A 26,071-nucleotide genomic window follows, 5' to 3' on the forward strand; every position below is an offset into this window, starting at 1 on the left:
AGTGCACATGTGGGAGAAGAAACTAATTGCCATTGAAAATAGCAATGGAGAGACACAGATAGAGCCCAGCTAAATCTGTGACAGCTGTGAGTAGGAGCACATTCTAGATCCAGACTGCTCTTAAGCACCCAGCTAAACTCCTTCAGATAGGAGCCCTGAAACCAGCCTGTAATCATTGCCAGTGACACTCATCATCAGGACCAGACATCCTTTGTCACTGTTGCGGGCCCCATTTTCTGCCACTGCCTTAGAGCTACTAGGTCTTAAACATCCTTTAAAAAGTCCTTTCCAAACGAAATGAAAATAAAAGGAAGGGGAAAAGGGAAAGCAAATAAGAAGGGAAGGGCCTTCCTTTACCAAAGGAGGCTATTTGAATGTGCTGGAAATAAAAAGTACCCTGAAAAAGATTATTAACAGATGTAGGCCAGTGACATTTTCAAAGCAGATGGAATTATTAGACTGCTTGAGAACAAGGTGCCAAGTAAAAGATTACCAGGGGGGACTGTTGTCTCCTTTTACTTTTAAGAATGAAAAATAGCCAACTAGAGACATGGTCATGGTTTACATAGATGAAACTGCTACAGCTGTAAAAGAAGTAGAGAAAATAGAGAAGAGAGAACCTGAGGAGGGGTAGACCATTGTGAGACAGGTTAATTTTGCCTTGTTGGTGTTGTGTTGTTGCAATAGTAGATAGGGAGTGAAGCTTGCAAGCAATTAGCAAGAGAATTAGCTGAGGTGAGATGCTAACTTCAGCAGCTGGATGGAAGTCTCAGAGGTGTGTGATGTTTGGGCAGAGATGCTTTCAGAAGACAATATAAGTAATGTGAGCTTTTACTATATTCTGTGCAGCAACGCCTGTGCTGGAGTTTGCCTGTAAATTGTGAGCTCAGGTTTTACAATCCCATCAGTTGCATTCTTGAAATTTTCACATTCTTGGAAAGAGGATTTAATGGAAATAAACTATCCCTACAGCTGAAACAACACCTCAGAAGAAATTGCTTTTTAGATCTCCTGAGGGAGGCAAAAAATGGGCATCATTTATGCTGCTCTGCTGTTATTCATTCCTTCAGGAATTATTGTTCCACATGAGCAAAGGTAGGACAAGTAGGCTAAGTTGCCTGAGGTACTGTTGAGCAGTGAACAGATGGTTGGAAAAAAGATGTATAACAGTGCTCAATTTTTTTATCCAGGGCTGGTAAACTAGCCCTTATTTAAAGTAATTTTGCTGCGGGGCTGCTCATGAATTCCTCTTCACCACAGAGATTCAAAAAACATCCCTCTGGTGCATATACATAGACATTGTAGGGATGTGGCTTGTGGGAGACTTTCTATACCTGGGTTGTGTTGCTTACCTCTATATGGAAAGAAGTGCATGCATTAAGTTCCTGTGAGTTATGCGACTCCAATAAGGGCAAATAAGGCCATTGTAATATTCCTTCTTGATAAAGTAATGATCAAACTAAACCCTAGGTTGTCAGAAAGCCTTTGGATTTTGAATAATAATAGTTATTCATGTGGTAAAAGTTGTGAAAACCCTTCCATGTGCCAGAACTATTGCACAACATGTCTGTCAGTGGGTTCCTGATTCACTGTGATTGAGGGTGATACGTGTGGGACACACATCTGACATCCTGTCTCACAAAATTGTACCCTTTCTGAGAAAGAGCTAAGCCTTGTGCCCTTTCTGAAACTGCTAAGCCTTGTGTAACGGTAGGACACTGAGTAAGGTGGATTCCATCCTCTCAGGGAAGCGTTTGTGTCTGATACATTAAAACAAAAAAAAAAAAAGCTAAAAGAAAAATAAAAATTTACTTCCCATTATACATACATGTCTTCCTAAACTGTTTGGAAGTGAGGTCAAGACCTGGAAGACCTGGGACCCCCCCATTTGTGAGGAAGAAGTAGGTAAGAAAAAAGATGAGAAACTTCACATTGGAATTAGAGACTTATGTTAAATGTGGTTGTCATTCACTGTGGTTTTGAAGTCAAAGTCTGAGCTAGAGTTGTGTAAAAGCACATGCAGTGATTGTTTCCCCCAAAAAAGACTATCACTAGAGACCAGAGGGCACAGTAGTTGAGGTTTCTTTAAACAAGCCACAGGCTCCCTGTCAATTTCTAACATTCAGAAATGGTCCAGGCAGTGTGCTTCAGACATGCAGAGAAACAAAGAAATCACAGAATCACAGAATAAACTAGGTTAGAAAAGACCTTTGAGATCATGGAGTCCAACCTGTGACCCATCATTACTTTATCAGCTAAACACTGAGTGCCTCATCAAGTCTCTTTTTAAACACCTCCAGGGACAGTGACACAACAACCTCCCTGGGCAGCCCATTCCAGTGCCAAACCACTCTTTCTGTGAAGAATTTTTTCTGTATCTAACCTAAACTTCCCCTTGCACAGCTTGATGCTGTGCCCTCTCTTCCTGTTGCTGGTCACCTGGGAGGAGAGACCAACCCCCTCCTGGCTACAGCCTCAGAGAGTGATAAGGTCCCCCCTCCTCTTCTCCAGGCTAAACACCCCCAGCTCCCTCACCCGTTCTTCATGGGGTTTGTGTTCTGGACCCTTCACCAGCCTTGTTGCCCTCCTCTGCATGCATTCAAGCATCTCAACATCCTTCCTAAACTGAGGGGCCCAGAACTGGACTCAGTACTCAAATATTATATGCCTTGTTCTGCTAGGAAGAAAATCCCATGTTGGTGTCATTAGGAACTATCACTCTGTTTTGCAGGAGCAGGTGACAAAATGTGGGAGGGAAAATCTGTTAATTCGAAGGCCACAAATTTCCTGAAAGAAACTGCATCACCTTCCTAAACCAGAGGTCCCTTTTTAACTCATCCTTCAGTGCATGGGAATTCTCTGTGTTCTCTTTGAGATGTATGACTGCCACTATATTGATGGGGTTGAATTTGTTTGCCCATCTGATAGCTGCCTGGGGGAAACTATAGTGCCATGTTTCACATCTTTCAAAATATAAATCTACACCAAGCCATGCAGAGACATACCAAGGCTATGTACTGGTAGGGCTCTGAATACTGTTTATCCTGAAATCTTTCTTCTCCTCTGTAAAGTTTCCTTTGTCACTGATGTGATCTCTTCCTGTTTCCTCAGCCTTCCTGAGGAAACAGGCTCTCCTCAGAACACAAACATCTTCTAGGCAGCAATTAAGAGCTCTGTTGTGCCAGTCACAAGTTTTAACCCTGTTGTTCTGACACCATTCTAGAAACTCTGCTTCTTCCCAAATCATGCTGACAGTGCCATACTATTCCTCCCTCTGTAAAGGACCAAGGTAATGAAGCTTTTTCATAATCTCAAAAAGCCCTGTGGCAATAGGCTTTAGAGCCTTCAAATCCCACATCCTGTGGAGGGGAGGGAGGGAGAGCATTGCCTTTTTTCATAGTGAAGAATTTGATCAATGAGTCAAAGGTCCAGAGGCTTTATGCACATCAGACCACCCTCCTCAGTGTGGACTGCTCAAGTCTACATTTTCTTTACCCTCATGAAACTGAAATCACCCCAGGAACTGTTAAAATAGGGAATTATGAGAATACAGCTCAGCAACTTTGTTCCTGTAATGTTCTTCTCATGCTGGAATTGTTGGAAATCAAAGTATCTCCCTGTCATCTCATAGATCCAGGATTTTATATAATGAATTTTTCTGACTTTTTCAGGTCTTTCACTTGAAGTGTAAACCAGAAATAATTGTTTATATGTCATTCAGAACAGCCTGATAATAATTCTTGTATGCATGTATGTGTATATATATATATGCAAAATATTACATAATATACAGAGCGTATTTGTTTATATATAATATAAAATAGTGATTATACTTTTTTCCTTATCATCTGTAACTCTAGTACACATGAGTGGCAATTTATACTGAAGTTTTCAACTATTAGTCAAGCCAGTTCTCAGAAGCCAAAACCACAAATGTGTCTAAGCAGTTTGTAGAACGCCAGTAATGTCTACAACAAGGATGTCTCAAAGGCACTCTGGGCTGGCTGCTTCCTTCTCACTCAGGCAAAGACAAGGGTGTAGCAGCAATCATGGCTGTGGCTGCATATCTGGTGTTATCCACCAGCTTTTCTCACTGAAGAAACCTTTCACATCTGAGTAACATCTGATCTAGAGATCCACTGATGAAAACACTATGAGCATATGAGAGTGCCACACATTAAAAACCAAACAAAAAGGGTCTTTATCTTTTTGGGAGAAAACTATCTCAATATTGATCTGCACAGGGTTTGGAAATGATATGATTTTACCGTGCATGGACTTTTAACAGATTACCTTTATTCCTAATTTTTATAATTATGCACCATGAGATCTCCAGTTGACATAACAGACATAGACATGGTTTCAAGACATAGATTCTTGACTGTGCTACCCAAAGTTCACTGGGCACATTCTCTTTTTACGTGAGAATATTACATGGCATAGAGTCCGTAATGCCTTGCCCCCACTTTGCACTGCTCAGGTTGTTACCACAAGGGTACTGGATCCTGAATGGGGGCTTGTCCTCTTGTCCTTCTTCCAGGAGGGCACCTCTGCCTTGAGAGATTCCTTGCTTTCATTGTCTGTGTCCATGGAGGGAACCCACAGGTGAAAACCCAGGCTGCAGGATGTAAGGAAATAGCCAGAATAGGAAAACCCATCACCTGAAAAACCATCAGCCTGAATACAATTATGAGGCACCCAGATATATCTTGAATCCCAGATTATATTAGGGTGCTCTGAACCCACCTGTCATTGCAGGGGGAAGGGTCTGTCATAATTTCTTATTATGGGGACCTTACCATGACAGTTGTGCTAGCCCTGCTACAATGATCAGTCATATCTCAGGAGTCAGGTAACAAAGTTATCTTGTTCAGTTTTCAGCTCACTTTGGAACTGGGATTAGGGGTGTCCATGAGTTGGAAGAGGAAAGGAGCATCAAGCCCATGGAGCACAGTATTTCTAGGCAGACTCTGTTCCCCTCCCAGCAGCAGAAGAATTGCCAGTATCTGAGGGGAAAGTACTGAGCTGTGAAACTGGAAATTGGAATTTGCTGTGGCTTATTTGGGATCTTCTAAGTTCCCAAGGGAAGCTCACAGACTCTTAGCTGATGTGATACGGAAATGACTTCTAAGTTCTGCACAGTACCCACACTGTCTGCATCTGAAGTAAGTGGACTCCAATTGCCCAGATACACCCATCACAGTTTGTACTTTGTGGTAAACAGGTTTTGACACAAGGGCTGTTTGTAGTGAAGCCACACTTGCTGTGGCTTCGCAGGAAACTCAGAGGCAGCGGCTGAAGTGACATTTCCATGGCTGTTGCCTCCAAGCCAAGTGAGCATTACCCATTTATAGCTGGGCTAGCTTGGAGCAGGTGGAGTTCAGGAGATGTGTGTAAATGGGGAAGACTTGTGATTTTATTCTATTTAAGTTATGTGTACCAGAAGGCCTGAAAGGAGGGGTCAGGGTCTTGCTATACTTGCACAGCATAACACTCCCCAGCTGAGGAAACTTCAAATTAAAGGCAGGAGACAAATCTGAAGCAATAGGAGGGAAAGAATGAAACAGACAGAAGAGAGATCAAAATTATTTGAGAGAAGTATCGTTTATCTCCCTTGATTTTTCTTTAGGAAAAGAAAGAGAATATATATTTGTTTGGCAGTGTGATGGGCTTATAAGGAAGCGTGCATCAATTCTATGCTCCTTAGAAACACTTCTGCATATTTGATGGATTGAATTATTTGATCATCAACATCTCGATGTGCTTAGATAAGATACAACTTTCAAAAAGAGATTTAGTTTGTAGGGGTTTTGGTTCCTGGAAGCTGTGTGATTTATCATTCACTTAAGTGCTACCTTAATCTTGGTAATATTGAAGTTTCTATTCTCAAAATACATCCAATCTTGATAAAAGATTCTCACTGTTGCTTTACCAAAGATAAGTGTTGCTGAAGTTGCTGATTTTGGTCCCAGGCCATCACAAGAAGCTGTCTGGGTTTGTTGAGAAGTCAGACTGCTGGTAGCAGCATATGCTTGCTTTGAATACAATCAGGGAGAGAGTATAATCTCCTAACAGATCTGCTTACTCTGTGCCTTTAGGGTTGTACATACGTAGTTTCATTATGAAAATATTTCACTTATTTTTTGTTGCTGGTAGCCCCACAGAGCAGAGGCACACTGACAAATGCTTTTTTGGCTGGCCTCACCAGCTGAACTTCCAAACAAGGGCTTGATTGTCCACCTGTGAACTCACATTGCTATTATCTTCTGTGTTTTTTTGCAAATGTCATTATCTGTGATGTTTTGCAGTGCTGCATGAATACCCTAAACATTGCTCTGTATATGTTCAGTGGACTCTCCTGGAATTACCAACAGGTGCAGGTGTCAGAAGAATTGTGCTGTAAACCCAGATCCACATATGCAAAATCACAGACCAGCTGCTTTTCATGCTCTTTGCATTGGTTCTCAAACCTTTTTGATGTAGAAGAGGCAACTATGTAAGCCTGTGTTGAGAAAGGGGCTGGCATCAAGAGACTGTTTTCTGCCATTTTCAACCGGGTTATTTACTGTGCTGAAGTCGCTTGCTGGTAGTCAGAGAAATCGGTGAAAATTTATGGTTCTGCAAAAACTTGGAGAAAGTTAGCCCTGATTGTCCAATCCTTACACAGGACCCCAGAGTGCTGCCTCAAAGGGAAATTCCCAGGGACCTCTAATGGGGGGGAGGGAGACTTCAGTGGGAGCTTTACTGCAGCAGTGCTGGAACTGGCCTGAAGAGTTGTTAGCAGTTACCACACAGAAACCAGAGAAAACCAGTTTGACTCTTCATTTTATTTGAGTTACCTCTTAAGTTACCTCTGCAAATAAAGGGACTAAATCTGGCTTAAATCTTTTAGCAAATCTGATAAAAAGCACAGAGCTTTATCAAATTTTTTATTACAAGTTCATCCTGAAATTAATGTGAAATTTGCATTATTTTGATGTCAAATCAAAAGTAGCCAGATGGGGCAAAAAATATTCAGAGTTTAGTTTTATTTTAAACAAATTGGACCTGAATCTCAACCTTGGTTAGGAAGTCCAGATCATTTAACTTTTGCTTAGTTTGGGGTTTTGTTAAAGTTTATCTGTACAGTTTGCACTGAAATAAAGAGCCTTTGCAAAGCGTTACTTGAATATGAGTTATCAACAAGTTTGACTCCTCCTCATCCATTTAGCCTCCTAGAATTTTCCCTTCCTCATTTCAGGGGACTCAGTTCAATTTGCAGGCATTGAGCAAACATTTCCTGAAGTTCAAGCAAAGGATAGTCTTCATCTGGCTTGTAGAGCTGGACTCATCTCCTTCACCCTGCTTCCTGTATGAGCAGAGTTACGTGCAAAGCCCTTTCTTTTGTTCCTTCCCTTCAGAACTGCAGCACCATGAGCAGATGTGCCTGCAGGAGAGGAAATTAAGCATTGGTATCACAAGGTCCCAGGTGGGAATTCTGTAACCCAGCAGTGAGGTAGCAGAAGGGAGAGAAGAGGAAGAGAACAAGACCCCCTTTCTTCCTGATACGCATGCCTGAAACCTTATCCCTACTAGTACCCCACTAATTCTGGAGTCCCTTTCCTGCATCCCTCACTCACTGAAAGCTTACTGCCAGCCTGAATTTTGCCTCTATGAGGGGCAGTAACTGTGGTAGCTCTAAACATGCTTGGTAGTTTCCTTACCGCAGTTATTAGTCTTAGACACAGGAGAAACAGGAAACACTGGTGATGTGTAAGATACCAGACAATGATGTATAAGATGGTTGCATAAAACCCTCACAAAGTTCCAAACTTTCATAGGTGCTCCTTTGCCCTTGGCAGATATGGGCCACTGTCTCTCTGCAGGCACAGAGTGTAGCCAGCATCCAGATGCAAAATGCCTAATTAGGTGATTTATAATTATATCAGTAGCACGTGACTCACCCAATGCAGAGCATTTTGCTGAGCATACACCTGGTTATCAAATAACCCCTCCCATGAGGGGAGATTTAAATGACCTGAAACAGGCTGAAGGTTCAGTGGGGTGAGGGAGAGTATGAGAGAAACCCCTGTAGCTCACTAGTCACTGGCAGTCACCTGGGAAAGGCAATGCCGTAGTTCTGGTTAAAAATCTGGTTTTGATACTTTAACCCTGAATTCTTCACACAAAGTTAATTAGCAGTCCTTGGGATGGCACTGTGAGGGTGCAGCCATTAGATTGCAGGACATGCTCCATCCCTTCTCCCAGTCTGTGACCCACTGCAGGGGAGTCACTGTGAAGTGCTGTCCCCAGGCCCTTGGGATGAGACATCACAGTACTGCAGGCAGCTGTGGCATCCTCTGCCCAAGCCAAGCAGCTGGATATCAGGTTGGAGAGGCCTGAGTGTTTCAGATCACACAGGACACCAATATCTTACTGGAGAATGAGCCATGTTCTAGGTGTATGTCCTATCCATTTTTTAAAAATCCCTTTCTGACATTAAAGCCATTTATCCTGTGACAACATTTGTGAATTGAACTGCTGGAGTATGGCTTCAGGGACCTACCATATCTAGGCAGAGGAATAGCACTTTTCTGCTATTGGGTTGCTAGGACAACATCTCTGAGCAGCTCGAGGTGCCGCAGACACAAGCAGGTCCTTTGTGAATTGTTCAGTTGCACCTAAATGTCTGAAAATTGCCTTTGTTGCCCTTGCTTTAGACTCAGATTATTTATCTGCATTTGCCATCACCACGGAAAGCAGAGAAAGTGTACCTTAAAAATTACTGAGAAAGGATTCCATGGCCATGGTGGGATGGCCACCACTTCTTGATGGGATGCTTTGATGAGCCATCAAAGTGTTCTGACTGAAAGCCTGCATTTTAAAAATGTGTTTTACCTTAACTAATACTACCTTAACTGTAGTGATGTTTCTCTGCTTGTTTTTCTTCACAGCTCTTGTTTTTATTGGTGTCTACTGATGGAACGCTTTTTGTCACGGAAAGGGAAATGGGTCACTATTACCAGAACACTGTTCAAGTCTCTGCAATGTCACCGTGGTTTTATAAGATTTTCTAAGCTTTCTGATGTTGACATTCTTGCAGTGAACTTTCTCACACACTTTCTGTAAATAACTCATTGTTTTGCATTCCTTTATGGAGGAGAAGAAAGTTGATGGACTGTTGGTTTGACCAGTGTCATTGGAGAGGTGGCACTGTCACCCTCCAATTCGCTGTCACTTTTGGAAAATTATAAATGTTAAAGTCAGAAAATAAACTTCCCTTTTTTTTCTTCATCTTGAGAAGAGCAGTGTGAGCTTGTGTTCTTTCATGTCCTATAGTGACACTGCAAGATGCCTTGGCTTGTTCTAATACAGAAGGAGAGCTGGGATCTGTGTGCTGAAGGCATTTGGGTCACTTGGTGACTTTTGTTTAGTAATTGTGCCTACTGGCAAGATTTTTCTTAAAACATACAGAGGCCTTTCTCACTAAATAAAACATATATTTTCTTCATCTTGACTGAAAAGGATATTTCTCTTACTCAAATTTTCAGTGGAAATTATGAATCATGAGCCACTATTCAATATGGGTGGCTGTTTTCTTTAGTATGTCTCTATTTTCCAGTAAAGAGCATACTTTTTTCTTTGATCTTGAAACAGAAAGATTACCAACAGAAGTTAGTAGGAAGATAAAACAGGGTCTGATTCATCTGGGTTGGATTCCTGATGCAGATGAAGCTTCCTTTATCTTTTGAAGCTGGTTATGGTGCAGTAGAAATGCTTCATACCGCTTTGCCTTGACAGTCTGAAAAAGAAAGAAGGAAATGCAGACAAGATGCTCAGCAGCATCTTTTGCTCTGCCTCGATGTGGCTCCTTAGCCAGGCCAGACTGCTGCAGATCACTGAGGGTGCCTGTCTGGCTGACAGCACAGCCCTGTCAGGGGCTGAGCATCTCCTTCACAGATGGAAAACCATGGGAACAGTTTGGGAGGAGTGTCTACATCAGACCCTCATACAGATGAAGCCCCAGGCCAGTGACTGTTTTGCTGAATAAATATGTTGTGCTTGAAAGAGATCTTTATTCACTGGCTGCATGTTTTAATAAAAAAAACACCGGTTTTTAAGTAAAAAACATGGATTTTTTTAGAAGCAAAGTACTTTTTGCTCTGGAATATGCCTTAATGATTGCTTATTGTAGCCTACAGAAGGTCTGTAGGTGATAGAAGTTGCTGTCTGACTACGGTTTCATGAATCAACAGGGTGGATGTCAGGTATTTTTCTGGAAGCTACCTGTCCCCACAGGAAATATTTGCCAACTTCTATAGCAAATGGGGCTGTGTCATGGTCGTGAGATATCGCAGCTCCCCAGATAGTAAATCCTTTCATTTAGATTTTCTTTCCTACGCTCCTCAAACCCACACAGCCCTCTAACGCAGTTGTTCTCTTTCATGACCACAGTATAACCAAGCAGGGCCTTCTGCCAGGCCCTTCCCATGAGTTCCTCTTTTCTACTCAAGCGAGCCACTGTAAAGTCCTGCTGCTGCCAGTTGGTGTCCTGGAGCACTACCCTGCTGCAGGAGGGGAATTCCTGCTTGGGCTTCTGAAGCACAGGCATTAGGAAGAGCCAGAGCATGGAATGAGGTAGATTTTCATGGAGCTGTGGGCTGTGACTGAACAGCAGAGACACAGCCAGGAGAAGGGACAGAATTGCATTGGTCTGGCTCTCAAGGATGTAGGTAGCAAGAGCTACTGAGGTCTAGCTCCGTTTCATGAGAGCAGCAGCACTAAGCTCTTGTTAGGGAGATCCTGTTGTTCCTTTGGCTCATGGTGCTGGTCCTGCCCAGCTGTGTGGTAGCCCCATTGAAAGGAGCATCAACACAGGCAGTTCTGCTGGCACTCAGCCAAATGCTTAATGCAACATCTATTGTTTCACTCAGGCCCAAAAGAGCCTTGATGAACAAATTTTTTTTTTTTTTTTTTGGGGGGGGGGTGTGTTCAGTTTGTTGGTTTGGGTTGGGTTTTTGGGGGGGGGGGGCTGTTGTTTTTTCAGAGGGATAATTACTTGACTGAATAGACAAAAACAAGTCCCTTACACTTTGTGGAAGAAAGTGGCCAGCTAAGGACTGAGAATCCCAGTTTTGAGCTTCTTCCTCTAGTGTTTGGCCCCAGGAGACTGGAAAGTCTGAGTGCTCTCATACTCTGTAGATCGTGTTCAAACTTCCACCCTGGGAAGGCCATGTGCTCCCTCCCGCTTTCATCAGCTGGAGCTAATGTATTTCCACTTTTCTCAGTGTTTCAGAGATTTTTCCAGAAGAACCCTAGGGCAGCAAAAGAGTCTTCCTTCTTATCAGGTGAAGAGGTAATTCCCCCTTGCAAGTCTTTGCACGATCCAGATGTTAAATCCTGGCCTCAGTTTTGAGAGATGCAGTACAATATATAAGCTGCAGTGAAAGTTGCTGCTACAGAGCATTGAGACAGGGATGAAATATCATTGGTGATGGATTTGCCAACAGTGTGCTAAAATCTGGGAGGAGTGTTGCAGGATTTAATACGTGGAGGATGTCTGATATTTCAAAGTTGTTAATGTTAGCAGTTTTTAAAAATTATTATGCTTGATGTGTGCAGCAGCTAAATCTTTCTTGTTGATAATCAGAGCTGATTTATCTCTTTTTAAAAATTGATCTCAAGCCATACAAGATCTTTTTACTCCCAAGAGGAATTAAATAGCTCAGGCATACTCATTTAGATGAAGTTCACCCCCTGACCCCTTATTCATATCTCCAGTTCATACCTGTCCACTTCATTTTGCCAGAAAAGCTGTTTAATCCTTCCTATTCCTCCCTCTGCTCCAAGCAACCCCACTCACTGAATTGAACTCCCAATCACAGAACATAAATACAAACTTTCATCTCTTAAGGAAATAGGAGATTTTTGTCTCAGTGGGTAGACTGCCATAACCATGATGGACTGGACAACTTAAGGGACTTGGTATATGGAATATCTCAGTGCAGTTAAAGTCAAATGAAGGCAGAGACTTAGGTCCAGCTCCCCAGTAAATCTTGTATGGGCAGAAGTCCCTACTGACCACATAGATTTTTTTTAATTAAATATTTTCAAATACCTGTTTGGTTGGGATTTTTTCCTGTATTTTTCTTCATGACAAGTTAGATTCAAATGTAGAGGGAACTTCCCCCATTATAAAACACTTAATGAATAATGTTGTGTGATATCTTCAGTACCAATCCTTATTTTGATTCATTTGTTTGCTTTACTCAAGTTTGGGAGCCTCTTTTCCCCAGCCTTAAATAAACTTCTTAAAGCCTGTAAGAAATATGATAAAATTTAGAGCTATTTGAACTTTGAAGTCAATGAAATATATATATTAAGGGAAAATGGTCCTCTTAGTGTAATTTCATTCCCTAGCCTATATATTAGATATGAAACTGCAGTCTTAAAGCTAATCATTAAATTCCAAGAGCATTCATACTTAGGTTAATGATTCAGCTTGGGAAGATAAACTTGGGAAATACACATCAAGTTTTGCATTTCAAGCCATCTCAAGATATACAGGTATTCAAATTATGATATATTTATCTTTTATCCTTCCTCCAGAAATAGTCTTTTCCCAAAACTGTGAGTTTCCAAAGATAGATTTTACTTTTTGAAATAATGACCTGTTAGAATATCAAGCTTTTAGTTTAGTCTTACTGACTGTTATTTTTTATTTTCTTTTATTTTAGTCCTTTCTTGTCGCACAGTCTATAGACTTGGTTCATGATATTTTTACATAGTTTTTTCTTTTTTTCTCAGTTTGTCATCCTTTATCTTCTTCCAGCTCCTTTTGATTTGGAGGTATTGGGAAATGGCAGAAAGAAATTGAAAAATGTCCCAAAATAATCTGGGACATTATAAGCATACTGCATAAGGGATTAAAGGAAAGAAAGAAGATATGGGACAGAATGAAAAAACACTTTCTTATTAAAATAATAGAAAATAAACACATGCAAACAATGTCATTATGTCACTATCTAGAAACAGGTCCAAATTTTTGGTTTACAGTTTTTAACTTTTTTTTCCTAAGTCCTTTTCCTGTTATCCACTAATATGCTACACGGGGATCAACTGCCCTGCACTCTCTCCCCATTATGCTGTGGATTTTACTGAGATTAATTCTTTCACACGACACGCATGCATGCATGAAGGTTCTTATGGACACATATGGCATAATTAAAAAATGGTTTTATTAAGAATAAAAATATCTTTTTCCAAAAAGAAAGGAGTAATGGAACCTGAAACTTCCACAAGCTTTGTTATAATGAATATAAATTATCTATCTCTCCAGTGCAGGATGTTTGAACTGCTTTGTTCAGACTTCCATCATTTGTTGTTTATCCAGCTGCATCCTAAGGCAAACCTCAAGTTTTTCCTTTTTTCAGAAACTCTTTATTTCTTGAATTTCCTTCTCAGTCTGGTGAAAGGTTTCAGAGGATAAGACTCTCCACTCTTAATAAGATCTTGCGTGCAGTTCTTCTCATAGGTAGTAGATGTTAGCTATTTTCACCAATAATTTTCAATCACAGTAATGTCATCAATATTTTTTATAAATCATGAAATCAATGTATTTATGGACATACAGAGGAAAGCTTAGTTTGCTGGTGAGGTCAAGTAATTTGTCAAAGAATGGTGGGAGGAAATGTGATGTGACCCAATACACCAGGGTTCCCCTCTCCATCTCTGCCTAGGAGCTGGTTAGCTCAGCCGGGCTGTGTAATTGGCAGTCCCTGCCTGATTTGATGCTTTACTCATTTTCAGAGTCACGGTTTGCAGTTTGCACCTTCTCTCTGCAATACTTCTGTCTATCCAGGTGTTTGTTGAGGAAAACCCTTTTCTTGATGTACCAGCTTATTTCCTCCTTGTCCCCATTTGCCCTATCAAATTTGAAACCAGCCTTCTGTGTGCCAGAAAAGCAGGCTGTTTATCTCCCTCAATAGCATCCTCTGACTAATATTTGGGGTTTCCTGATGTATTGTAGAGAGGTTTAGAACCAATGTACCACTCTGATTCCAGCAGCACAAAGGTGTCTGGCAAGATATGCAGGCTGGATTCACAGCCAGTCATTTATGATCAGAGTTTTGATACATTTCACATGGAGCATGAAGGATTGAACATTTCATTCATATCACAGGCTCTGAGCAATTTGAGGCAGGTCAAGTAACCCCTGAACTCTCTGGGGAAGTTGTAAAGGTTTCATGTCAAATGGCAAGAGGAAGATAATTGCAATGAAGAGTCCATGAATATCCTGATCATAGGGACTGTGTTGTGTTCATGCTGCAAGACACAAAAAGGAGAGGTTGTGCCTCTAGTTTAGACACAGATATTGTAGGTTTGAACTGACCTAAGGAGCAATTGCAGCCTTACAATATATCCATTTTGTAATACATTCCTCTGTTAGTAAAAGCATTCAGGATTTCGTTAAATAAGAGGAGCCCCAAGGTGTGAATGGCAAAGATGTATTGACAGCACATATACAAAAAATGCAGATGCACATAACTGAGACAGAGTGTCACAGAGAAGTCTCTGCTGTCTCAGGTTTTGTTCCCCTGCTAAACTAACCCTAACAAAAGGACATGTGCAATACATGGCAGTATGGCTGTACCACAAGGGTTGGCTTTGGAGGTAGTCTTTTTTTTGTCTCCAGTGGAAAGTTTATCATAAAGGAGACTAGAAAATAAAAGTTCTTTCTGTAGCAGCACTACAGGAATCTTACATTTTCTTCAACTAAAAGCTGACATCTTTAACTTGTTATCATTTCACATCTGTGAGTCAGTGGATCAAGCAGGGTTCCAGCTCACAAACAAGACTAGAGCAAAACACAGCTCAGAACAGTACTACAGTGGGTGTCACATGACTGAGCACAGGGCCGTCATGAGAGCTCAGGGAGGCTGGGAAAGATAGGGGAATGCTAATTTCCCATTGTCCAAGTAGCTGGAAAACTAGTTCCAAAATTTCCATGCAGCAAGCAACTTATACCTAGAATAGAAATGGAGAATCAGTTTTGTGCAGCATTCGTATGTCTGAATAAGTCCAAATTCTGCTTCTGTTCTGTATCCAGAACTGCTTGTGTGGTAGCTTCTGTAGGGCTTAAGTAGTTAAGGAAGCTCCTCATTCTCTGCAGAATATTTGCCCGTAGCCAGTAACACTCATAAATCTAGTAAATCACTTCCCCACAGAGATATTTTGGTACCAGGCATCAGCTCAAGAATCTGAACAGAACAGTTTTGCATCTTTTCCTCATGCGTAAGATCATTGCTTTGCACAGATATGAAGCACTGGCATTTCTAGGAACCAGTCTACCACTATGATTCAAAAGGTTTCCAGATATTTTGCTTTTAGTTTTGTCTTCTTGCAAGGTGGCAGCACGATCTCCATTAACAAGCTATTGTTGCAATCCTACCCAGGCATGCAGGCACCCACCCAGAATCAGTGGCAGACACAGCAAGCCGCTCTTCCCCTCCCAGAGAAAGCCTTGCAGCAGACACAAGCAGAGGTACAGCTGGGCTTAACACAACCTCAGATTCTTGGTTTTTTAGCTGCATTCACTGCTGCCATGGGCATGTATTCACTGTTGTACTCAAGGGAGTTGGATTCACACGTCTGATTCTGCCAACAGAGAGAAAATGCCATGAATTTATTTTGTGATCACTTACCTTTGCCACTCCTGCCTTTGTTCATTAAGTAGGGCAGTTACTCTGTTTTCAGTGGGAACATTAATGTCAGAATGGACATGTCAAACTCACACAGAAAACTTGGAATAAAACAAACTGAAAATTAAAAACACACATTGCCCAAAAGAATAGCTAATGTCCTTGGTCTTTATTCTTTCCTGTGTAAAATCTAAGTGGTTTGCAGCAGAACAGGGGTGGAATTTCTCCACTGATAATTGTTTCCCCTTCTTAAAGAAAGCTATTGGGTGAACTGCTTACGAAAATATTTTGCTGACCTGTGCAGCATTTCTCCTCTTTTCTTTGGTTCAAAGCCTTTAAATCAAGAAACAATTCAGTCTTAGAAAAATGAAATCTGAGCTACTGTCATCAATGACTTGAATTCCAGTGATAAATAAACAACTCAGTCTTTTTGTCAAAAACCACAGCACTGCTGAATGAGTATGTGCGTGTCCCACTCTCTAAATCTCATTAAATCAAATTCCCCATCCACGACCTTTGGAAGAAGGTTTCTGCATTATCTCATATGTTTCCTTACCTTGTTCCTTAAGCAACAGGCCACAACACAGCAGACACAGGAAATGGCAAAAATGATCACGCCGATAATAATCCATGGCACGCGTCCAAGTGAAAAGCAGTCCTCCTTATCTGAAGATGGGGAGACAAAATAAAAGTCATTACTGATATTTTTCTTTTTTGCCTTCTACAGATAACTTCAATTCTTCTCCCTCTTCATATTAATAGATTAGCAAAAGTGAACTCTGAAGAAGGATTTTGTTGAGATGAATTGTCACCTTAGAAAAGTGTATTCAGTAGGAAGCAGAAGATGGCATTTTTTCAGAAAGAAAGGGGACTGTTGGTACACAGTGCTGAAAGTGTGGACTGAAAAGAAACCAAGCTAGAAAGAAAATTTTAAAAAACAGAAAAATCCCAACTTCCAACATGGTGTTTCAGATCTGAGCAAGGTTTAAGCATATATCTAGTAAGTACCACAAGTGATTTTAAGGGCAGCCTGGTCAAAAGAAGGGTAAACTTTGGCAGTCATGTTTGGATGGGGAGGCAAGCTGGGGTACTCAAGATTGCCCTTGCCCAGATCTGCGTGAGAATATGACAGGGTATGAAACATTTAGAAAAAGTTCTGAGCGTCTGGCTAGCCATACAAGTGGAAATGGACACTGCAGACAAAACCAAATGTCACAGCTTGATTCTGAGAAGCTTTTTAAATAGAGAGAGGATTGAGATACAACTTGACTAAAGCGCATAATTGCTGTAGCATTTCAGCTTCTTTGTTTATGGCTGGTGTTGGGAGAGAGGAAAAGAAAGCAAGGGAAGGACAACAGGCAGTACCATGCTGCAACTGAACTGTATGCAGAACCAAGAATTGGTGTGAGCAAAACCACCATTACCTCTTTCAGTTTAGTATACTAAGAGCCACTGAATGAAAGCCAGGTCAAAATTAAAAGCTGGGCAGTTAGTTTTCTGGAGTTAGTCCAAGCCCTTCTCAGTAAACAGCCAAAAATTCTCAACAGCTGTGGATCACTTCTGCTCTAAGAGGGCCCTAAAGCTGAAGGTCTTCACAGAGGTGAACACCATCTTCTTCACACCTCAATGGCATCCAAGAGTTCCATATACCACTACTAGTATGGATATTTTACAATTGATTTTCTTTAGTCCTAGGCTTTTGAACATGTCTCTCAGAATGGATTTTTTCCCCACTTACTAGACCTAATCTTAATATTTATACTCAGCAACTTTAAAATGGACAAGAGAAATTGCAGGCAAAGGAGAGACTGCAGTACTCTAGAAGCTGTAATCAAGCTAACTTGGGTGCCACCACCCAAAGCTCAGCATGGCCTGCAAAACCTGCACGAGAATATGAATCAATATGGAGAGAACGTGCTGAGCAGTGTGCCAACACAGCTCCACTGTTATGAGCCCCCCCGATAAGTAGTTTTAAGCTGCCTGGTCATTAGTTGTGTGAACTCTAGTCCTATTCTTCACTGCAGCATAGCTATACCCAGTGTCTACTAATCAGTAAACTGAGGTGAGGGGAGTAGAGAACTAAACTTACCTTGGACGTACAAATACGTTTCTTTCAGACAGCACTCTATGTAAGGAGGGGGTAAGAATATCTCCAGGCAGTATGTATAAACATCAATATGTTTCCTCTCCAGATTTTTAAGAATGAAAGTGGTGCTGCTGCTTGAATTGTGTGTCTGACAGTAGGTGACATTACTTTTGGAGATAACTCTCTCTTCGCTCAAATGGAATGCACAGATTTCCGTCTTTTTTTCATGCCCTTTGAAGAGGGTCATGCTGAATTCACTCACATTTTTGGGGTTGGGGAATGTGAAATGGAAGTTTCCATTTTCAAATTCCACCATCATCTGGTTGTCAGAGACATGAGCCTGATCTGAAGACATGAAAACAATAAGTATAGTTACACACATAGCAATGAAAAGAATCCTTAAAGTGCTAAGAAACTCATTTAAACAAAAAAAATGAACCATGTGATTGTAATTTAAGGCATGCAGGTACTCAGAACGGCCTAGCTTTGAAAAGCAGGCCTCCCAATGAGATACCACTGCATTACTCTGGTTGTGCCAGACATTACTGATAAAATAAATGAGACCTGGCCTGTTATCTGCTCTAAGGCTGGAGAGATTACTGTTAGCATTAGATCAGTGAGCTTGATAATATTACTTACTACTAAAGCTACTAAATGGTGAAGTTACTCATATTACTTATAATTTCTGTTACTAGATATTGTTTAATGCCCCCCTGGACCAAACACTGTATAAACATATAATCCCTGCCTCAGTGTCACATTGTCCTGTCCATAGATAAAACAAGTGGGACAAAGATTATATAATAATAATTATTTCTGGTTTATGGTTTGTAATCTGTACCCTACTAAACGATTATAAAATCATTTAGATTAGAAAAGACCCTTAAGATCAAGAAGTCCAAGCATTAGCCCAGTATTGCCAAGTCCACCACCAAACCATGTCCCTAAGTGCCACACCAACATGTCTTTTAAATTCCCCCAGGGGGGATGACTCTACCACTTCTCCGAGCATCCTGTTTCAATTCTTGACTGCTCTTTCAGTGAAGAAATTTTTCCTAAGATCCAGTACAAATCTCTCCTCGTGCAACTTGAGGCCATTTCCTCTTGTCTTGTCACTCACTACTTAGGAGAAGAGACTGAACCCTACCTTGCTGCAGCCTCCTTTCAGGTCGGTGTAGAAAATGGCAAGTTCTACCCTGAGCCTCCTTTCTTTCAGGCTAAACAAACCCAACTCCCTCAGACCCTCCTTTCCTCAGCTCTGTTGCCTCCTCTGGACCCACTCCAACACCTCAATGTCTTTCCTATAGTGAGGGACCCAAAACTGGACACAGGATTTGAGGATTCACCAGTGTCAAGTACAGGGTGACAGTTATTGGCCTGATCTTCCTGGCCACAAAGTAATTGACAGAGGCCAGGATGCTACTGGCTTTCTTGGCCACCTGGGCACAAACTGGCTCATGTTCAGCTGGCTGCTGGCTAGCACCCTCAGGACCTTTACCAGGCAGCTTTCCAGAAACTCTTCCCCCGCCTTGTCAGGCAGCCTGGGTTGTTGTGACCCAAGTGCAGGACTCGGCACTTGGCCTTGTTGAACCTCATTCAATTGGTGTTGAACCATTGACCCAGCCCGTCCAGAGCCTTCCTGTACTCCCACCTAACACTTCCACCTAACTTGGTGCTGTCTCAAAGTTATTATGACCCCCAATGACCATCATAGAGGTCATTGATAAAGATATTAAACAGAACTGGCCCCAAAACTGAGCCCTGGGGAACCCCACTTGTAAGCAGTCACCAGCTGGATGTAACTATTCACCATCACTCTCTGGGCCTGGTGACCTAGCTAGTTTGATGATGTAGCTGGAAATTTAAAATGGGATGTGAATCCCAAGCTCCTGCATGACTGCCTTAACCACAGGACCTGACTTTCCTTTGTGAAATAGATAGTGATTTGAGACATGACATAAAGTTTCAACCTAATTACTTAGATGGCTATGGTACCATTATTGCTCAGATAATAAAAGACATAGAGGATAAATGTTACTGTGTGCAGGCACCCACATGCAATCCAGAAATCACATCTGACCCTCCCAAAATCTCTATGAAAAGCTCTCAGATGTTGTGTGACTCTCATTTTACAAACTTCTTGGAAAAGGAAAGAAGCAGAAGTGACCAAAGACATCCTGCTACCTCACAGCTTGACTTTGTAAAGTCAGCAACCAATAGCACAGAAAACTCCATCAGACAGAAATATGTTAAAATGTGCAGTAAAAAAAAGACAATTTTTTTCTTTAAGGGCAGTATTTTCTGATGTAGAAAGGCATTTAAAACTGTAAACCAAATTAGGCAAATGCATCTTACCTATATTTTTGCATGCACATGATGAGCAGCTGTCAACTCCTGAAAAACACAAAGTTGTTTTCTGTTTAAAATTTAAGAAGAGCAATGCAAGAACAGAGGGTTAACCATGCAGTGTTAAGATGCTGAAGTTATTTTATAATTTGTATCATTATCCTATCTGATCCTTTCTGCGCTACACTCTAAAGTCATATGATATGATAAAAGAATGAAATATAAAAATCAAAGGAGAAAGAAAATGCTCAAGACAAGAATTTATATTGATCATACATATAACATTCACAAATTCTTAAAACACCTTTGCAAAGTAATACGTGTACTTCAGGAATAGAACTGACATGAAAGTAAAACTCTTTCACCAAGATACTGAAGAAATCTGCCTGAAATAAAGTATATATTTGATTTTTCATGAGTCCTGATTTTGCAATAACCCAACATTATACTTTTCCCAGACTAAAGTACTCATTTCCATCAATGTTTGTTCTGCTTCCCCCACTGCTTGACACATCACCAAAGCATCTTATAATTATCTGGATCATGTTCCAAAACATACATCAAGAGAACATTCAAGCAATGCAAATGGTTTTGTTCCTTTTCCAACAGCAACTTTTTCTCTTTTGTTCATAGGTGATCTTCCTTACAGAATACAGACACATTTTTAATAATTGTTCTGGTTTTGTTTTTTAAACCGCTGCCTCCATCACCACACACTATGGTAATACTTCGATTTGTATGTCAGTACTGGCAACATAGCAGAGTTTGGTAGTGTTTCATTTGGAATTTTCCTTTTTGCAGGGCCCTAAAATTAAATGCTCAGACAGATAAAAAGAAAAAATTTCTAGCCACTATTTCTTTTTTCTGATAGTCTGATTAAGTTCTTCAGATGCTGCTTAGAACTAAATATATCTACATCAGGATTTTATGACACTAAGGAAATATAGGGCAAATACTTAAGGACTTTGGTGAGCTGTCCTATTCATGTTACAGGTACACAGCAGTCTAGATAGACCCACATAGAGTAGACCCCCAGGTGTGCCAGGTATTGCACTGATTGCATGATATAGAAAATCTTTTTTTTCCAAGGCATCTGTTATCTTTTACATTAACCTCTAAATGCACAGGAACATAGGATCATTCTCTTTTGGATACCTTTGTTTGATCTCAACTCTTTCAGCCTTTTAGTGTTCATGCTTTTTTCTTTTTTGGATTCTTGCTCCACAGTTACTGCCATTGGCAAGGACACTGAATGGATGATATTCATTTAAGATACCTTTAGTGTGACACAGAAGCTAATGGACTTCTGGAAGACATTTTGCAATGCTCAGTTAGAGAGCAGTAAAAACTGTTATCCCTCCTTGACTGATTTACCATATCCCTAGTCATCAAATTCTTCCTGGTTTACTGTGCAGAGTCAGCACCCTTATCTAATTCTGTGACAGTTCTAATATCTGTACTTCTCTCAGGACTATTACTTAAGTATATGATACCAGACAAGGTGTTTAGCATCTTGTACCACTGGTGTGAAGACACAGAGAAAACACACAGCTTGCCAAGCCACAGTGAAATAGAGCTCCAGAACCACTGAAGGCACAGACAGAAAGTGCAAGCCCTTTAAATTTTATATAGTCTGAAAAGATGAAAGCAAAGGTCAAATAAAGAAATAATTCTTGATGACTTATATGTTGCATGATGAAAGAAAACAGTTGCTGTGAGAACAGCATTTGAGATAAAGGTAATTTTAAATGCTCTGTAGTTTGACATCCTGTAGTTCAGTAACACATGCCTTTACAATTTGGCCAAACACCCAACAAATTATTTAGGGAAGGGAAGAAAGAAACAAATGTGCAGCAGAAGTTAGGGAGCCTGATGAATACAAAAACTTATCTGATACTTTCGAGAAGCACCTACCTGGAGTTGAAACCTCTACATTTGTCACTGGTCATCTGAGAGGAAAGGCAGAGGCTGACTCTGTCAGGGCAGTTACAGAGTCAAGCAGTGCCATATTCCTTCAATGTCCCAGATGAGCCTGGGACCACTCTATCCTGAGCACTAAAGTAACAACTTCAGATCTGTTTTCTCTGTTTGTCTCTGAGAATAGTTCTGTTTCACTGTTAGCTAATGAAATTGCCCTTTCATAACGTGGGTTAAAATGTTTGCCAGAGATCATGGTTTTAATCCTTGTTTTTAATGAAAAAGGGCAGAGAGAGGTCATTAAGCATTTACTTCATGTGACCTTGTGTCAAGCTGAAAGATTGTTTTGTATTCTCTCCAACCCAGAAGCCTAAAATGACGGTTTTCAAGGAACTCTCAGTAAAGTATTTCTCTGAATGAGCATTTTGGTAAATGTGATTCAATTGGTATTTCTCTGAAACAAGTAGCCATAGAGAAGAGTGTGCTTAGCATAGGATAAGAGCAGCACATTTTAGAATTAGATTAACAGTGCCTGAGATTAAAACACAAAATTGTCTACATGGATGACCACTATGGGTGAAAGCTGATATAAATTTCCAATCACTAGCTATTCTGCATCAGCTCCTAATTTGAATGCACTTGCTGAATACTAAAGAAGTTGCTCATTCCCCTTCCCTGTGCCTGGCTGCTGATCTTCTGTACCCACTTGTACCCATTCATTCCTAGGTAATCATATGGACCTGTAGCACTCTGTTGTTAATGGCTGGACACATTTGGGATGTTTCTTGCCAAGCTCCAGTCAGAATGAATGTACAGGAACCTGGGGTTTAAGCATCCAGTAATACTGAGATTCCCTGACTAATTGTCCCTAATTCTACCTCAAAAATATGTGAATAAAAGTCTACATTATGGTATTGTTGAAACTGAATAGAAGAATTTCATTGGTTCAGCAGTAAAAATGCTTAGTTTTGGCTGAAAGATTGCTTTTTGTTATTTTTCATAAAAAAACCTATTATTCTTTTGCATATAAAGGTTCGAGAAGAGGAAACAAATCTTTAGTTTGTTTCCATTGTGTCACAATGTGGAGTTGCAAGATGTTGTTCCTGGCTCACCTGATGTGAAGCAGAGTGCCAAGACAAATATTGTGGTTTAGATATAAATCAAAGGTATTAACGTGTATGAAAGCTACATCTTGTTATGTTAAGCTCAGAAAGAGAGCTTGTGTGCGTGTACATTTCTTTATAAGTGTATTTACAGTCATGTACATTTCCACCTCAATTTCATCTTTACTGCAGCAGGAAAGCCTTTTGGCAGAAGTTTGGGAATTTCTATGGTAGTGTACTTGGATACTGATGCCAATGGAAAATGTGTTATTTTCATTTTAATGAGATTGCAATTTTGAGCTTTCCAGTTATTCTTTGGCAGACTCAGCACTATTTGAAGACACAGAGAAAACACCGTTACACATTTTGGTCCTAACAGAAGTTTTAAAACCACTTTCAATCACTTTTCAAGCTTGGGGTTTAGGCCAGGAGAATGGAATAATGCTACTTTGTTTTCTTGCTGTTTGTATGATCTGCCCCAGCTCTCAGAAAACTAGCTAGCTGATGAAAAGAACAAGCACAATTTCACTTCTGTGTGTTTGCCTCTGAAGATGAGCAAGGAAATAGCAGACCCTGCCTTTAAAACAAACATATTTCTTTTGTTCATACTAAATGCATGATGAAACTGCACATAGCTTTTAAGCTGCTATAATTTCAAACTTCCAAGGCACTCTGAAAGATGACACTGTCAATTTAGTGTCATTAGTCCTATGCCTAAAACTAACACATTTCTATCTTTCATGATCCAGGATTAACTGGGGAAGGAGTGCTTGTGGGCAAAGCAGTAATGGCCCAATTTATTCTAGGAAGCCATCTTTAATCTGAATTATTTCTGTGGTATAACTTATGATGAGAAATGCCGAAATTCATATAAAACATACCACTGAAAGAACAGCCAGTGCTGATAATATTTCAGAAGCCATTCTAAAAATTGCCATGGTTTCCTGCTGTATTGACACCAGGAGATCAGTGGGTGAAGAGTGATAATGCTTTGCAAATGTTGGTGTGCCAAAGCTCATGTGCAGTTTCATAGCAAGGGCCTCAAGAGCTATGGAATCCTACATCCAGCTCTGTACTCCAAATCCCATTGCCTGTGTTTCTCTGTGGGCAACAGAGACACTGCCTGCTCTTACGATCAATTTCTTTATCACAATTGTGTTATCAAATCATAATGCACATATGCACGCATACATATCACCTACTGTGACCTATTTAGATCCAGAGGTCACAAGTCATGCTGAGAACACTGTAAGACAAAAAACATGAGAGATACCATTTCTTCTTACATGCAGTCTCTTTCTCTTGCCATCTCTTTTGCCTAGTCTCCTGCCCAAATCCTGTCCTCCACATTTGAAGGAAAGGAGAAATGCTGGTATAAGACAGACTGATTATTTGCACCCTTAAAGTTACAGTTTATTTCTTCCCATGAGGAAAAGCTTTCTAGATAGCTTCAGTCATGTGTAAAAGCATGCTGGTCAGGTATTCATGCTAAATTGACTAGATGGAAAGTAACCAAACTGAAAGCATTTTTTGTTAGTAAATTTAGGAACAACTTTCCAAGGAGAACTCTCTTTAGAGATACTGATTACAATTACTCTTTCTTGTGATTTCCCCCATCTTTTCATTCTATTTGAAAACTCAGCATACTATCCATATATTAGTTAGCCTTCAAAAATGCATTACCTAAAGACCTGAAAACTAGTTTTTATTAATAGGAAAGCTGAAGTTCTTCCTGAAAACTCAGGAGTACTTAAATTCTATCCCTTTTCACTAGAATTTTAGAAACAAATATTTAATAGCCCTTGGCATGAACATCAAAAGATTGTATTTAAGTGGTGTTTAATAAGTGTGCACACTAAATCTCAGATCTTATATGATGCATCATACCAAATCGTTGGACGGAATATGTATGGTAAAAAAGACTCTTCTTAATCTGTTATTATCTGTATTTCCATGCTGACCCACTAATATGTGCATTTCTGAGAGGTTACAGGTAAAGCTGTGATATTTTACTTTGCACAACTGGGATAAAACACTGAATCTTGTTAAATGCTACATCCATGTTTAAGGCTGGACTGAGATTCATGCTGTCACTGTGCACCTTCTCAAACACAGCATAGGAATTCCATGCTTCCTTTTAATTCTGTGTTTCAAGGCTGCACCAAAAGGATCTCATCTACTTTTCCATGCCATATACATTTTTCACTGTATAAAGATTCCCTGCCCAAATGAGAGCAGGTTTAATATTGATAACTTGGTTTCTCTTTATTATTCACCATCATGCTGCTATGAGATCTTATATCCATCAAGGTAACCTGGCTGGAGCACTAGAATCTCAACAGCTAAAGGGTAACACTGAGCAGATGAGCTAAAGAACATAAACAATGTTCTTGCAGTTTTTAGTTTCAGAGCAAACATTCCTATGCTGGCAGGAATTCTCTTCCCACCAACTCTAGTGATATTGAAGTTGAGAGCAGTCTTTTTACAGCCAATACCCTCTATTAACTTTATTCCTCCAACCCCTTGCTATCATGCCTCATCTACTATCTCCCATCATTGGCTAAGTTATATTCTATAGAGACACCTACTGCACGGAGAATAATCAAAAATGTTACTCACCATACAGGGCTTCAAACTGAAAGCAGAGGACACAGAAAGTTACAGCAACTGCCTTCATGCCTGCCTGACACAGAGGCATCAGTCTTCTGTCTGCTGTGAAGATGGGGAAGAACACATGGGTAGAAAAGGAAGTGGTTTCGTGGGCTCTGGCAAAAAAAAAAACTGTAAGACAATCAGAATGACTTTTTAATTTAACATTTGTCCCCTGACTATGTTATAGCTATGTCAGCATTAGCTGTTGCAAACACCTGGTTTAATGCTTTATTTTTTTTCCTACCTAATGGTTTGCTGTCACAAACAGGAGGATGAAAGACTTTCTG

The 26,071-nt window shown here is 40.4% G+C and overlaps 1 protein-coding gene across 1 annotated transcript; it reads right to left on the minus strand.

The window, feature by feature from the left end:
• Positions 1-13,203: 13,203 nt before the first annotated feature.
• Positions 13,204-25,836, minus strand: LOC131560815 (inducible T-cell costimulator-like). The gene is made up of 6 exons (XM_058809790.1): positions 25,752-25,836; positions 20,122-20,160; positions 17,770-18,111; positions 16,237-16,346; positions 15,546-15,636; positions 13,204-14,304 (listed from the first exon to the last, which is right to left on the minus strand). Exons 1-5 carry the CDS (start codon positions 25,828-25,830, stop codon positions 15,547-15,549), a joined length of 660 nt encoding a protein of 219 aa, XP_058665773.1. The 5' UTR covers positions 25,831-25,836; the 3' UTR covers positions 13,204-14,304; position 15,546.
• Positions 25,837-26,071: the final 235 nt, after the last annotated feature.

Source organism: Ammospiza caudacuta, chromosome 8, assembly GCF_027887145.1.
Source record: "Ammospiza caudacuta isolate bAmmCau1 chromosome 8, bAmmCau1.pri, whole genome shotgun sequence".
Taxonomy (NCBI): Eukaryota; Metazoa; Chordata; class Aves; order Passeriformes; family Passerellidae; genus Ammospiza; species Ammospiza caudacuta.

Excerpts from the sequence above, each read along its gene's own strand:
- LOC131560815 (XM_058809790.1), bottom strand. The coding sequence starts at position 25,830 with ATGCCTCTGTGTCAGGCAGGCATGAAGGCAGTTGCTGTAACTTTCTGT. Across the intron at positions 18,112-20,121 it reads ATGTGCATGCAAAAATATAG|ATCAGGCTCATGTCTCTGAC; the intron begins GTAAGATGCATT and ends TCATGTCTTCAG. Across the intron at positions 16,347-17,769 it reads AACGTATTTGTACGTCCAAG|ATAAGGAGGACTGCTTTTCA; the intron begins GTAAGTTTAGTT and ends CCCCATCTTCAG.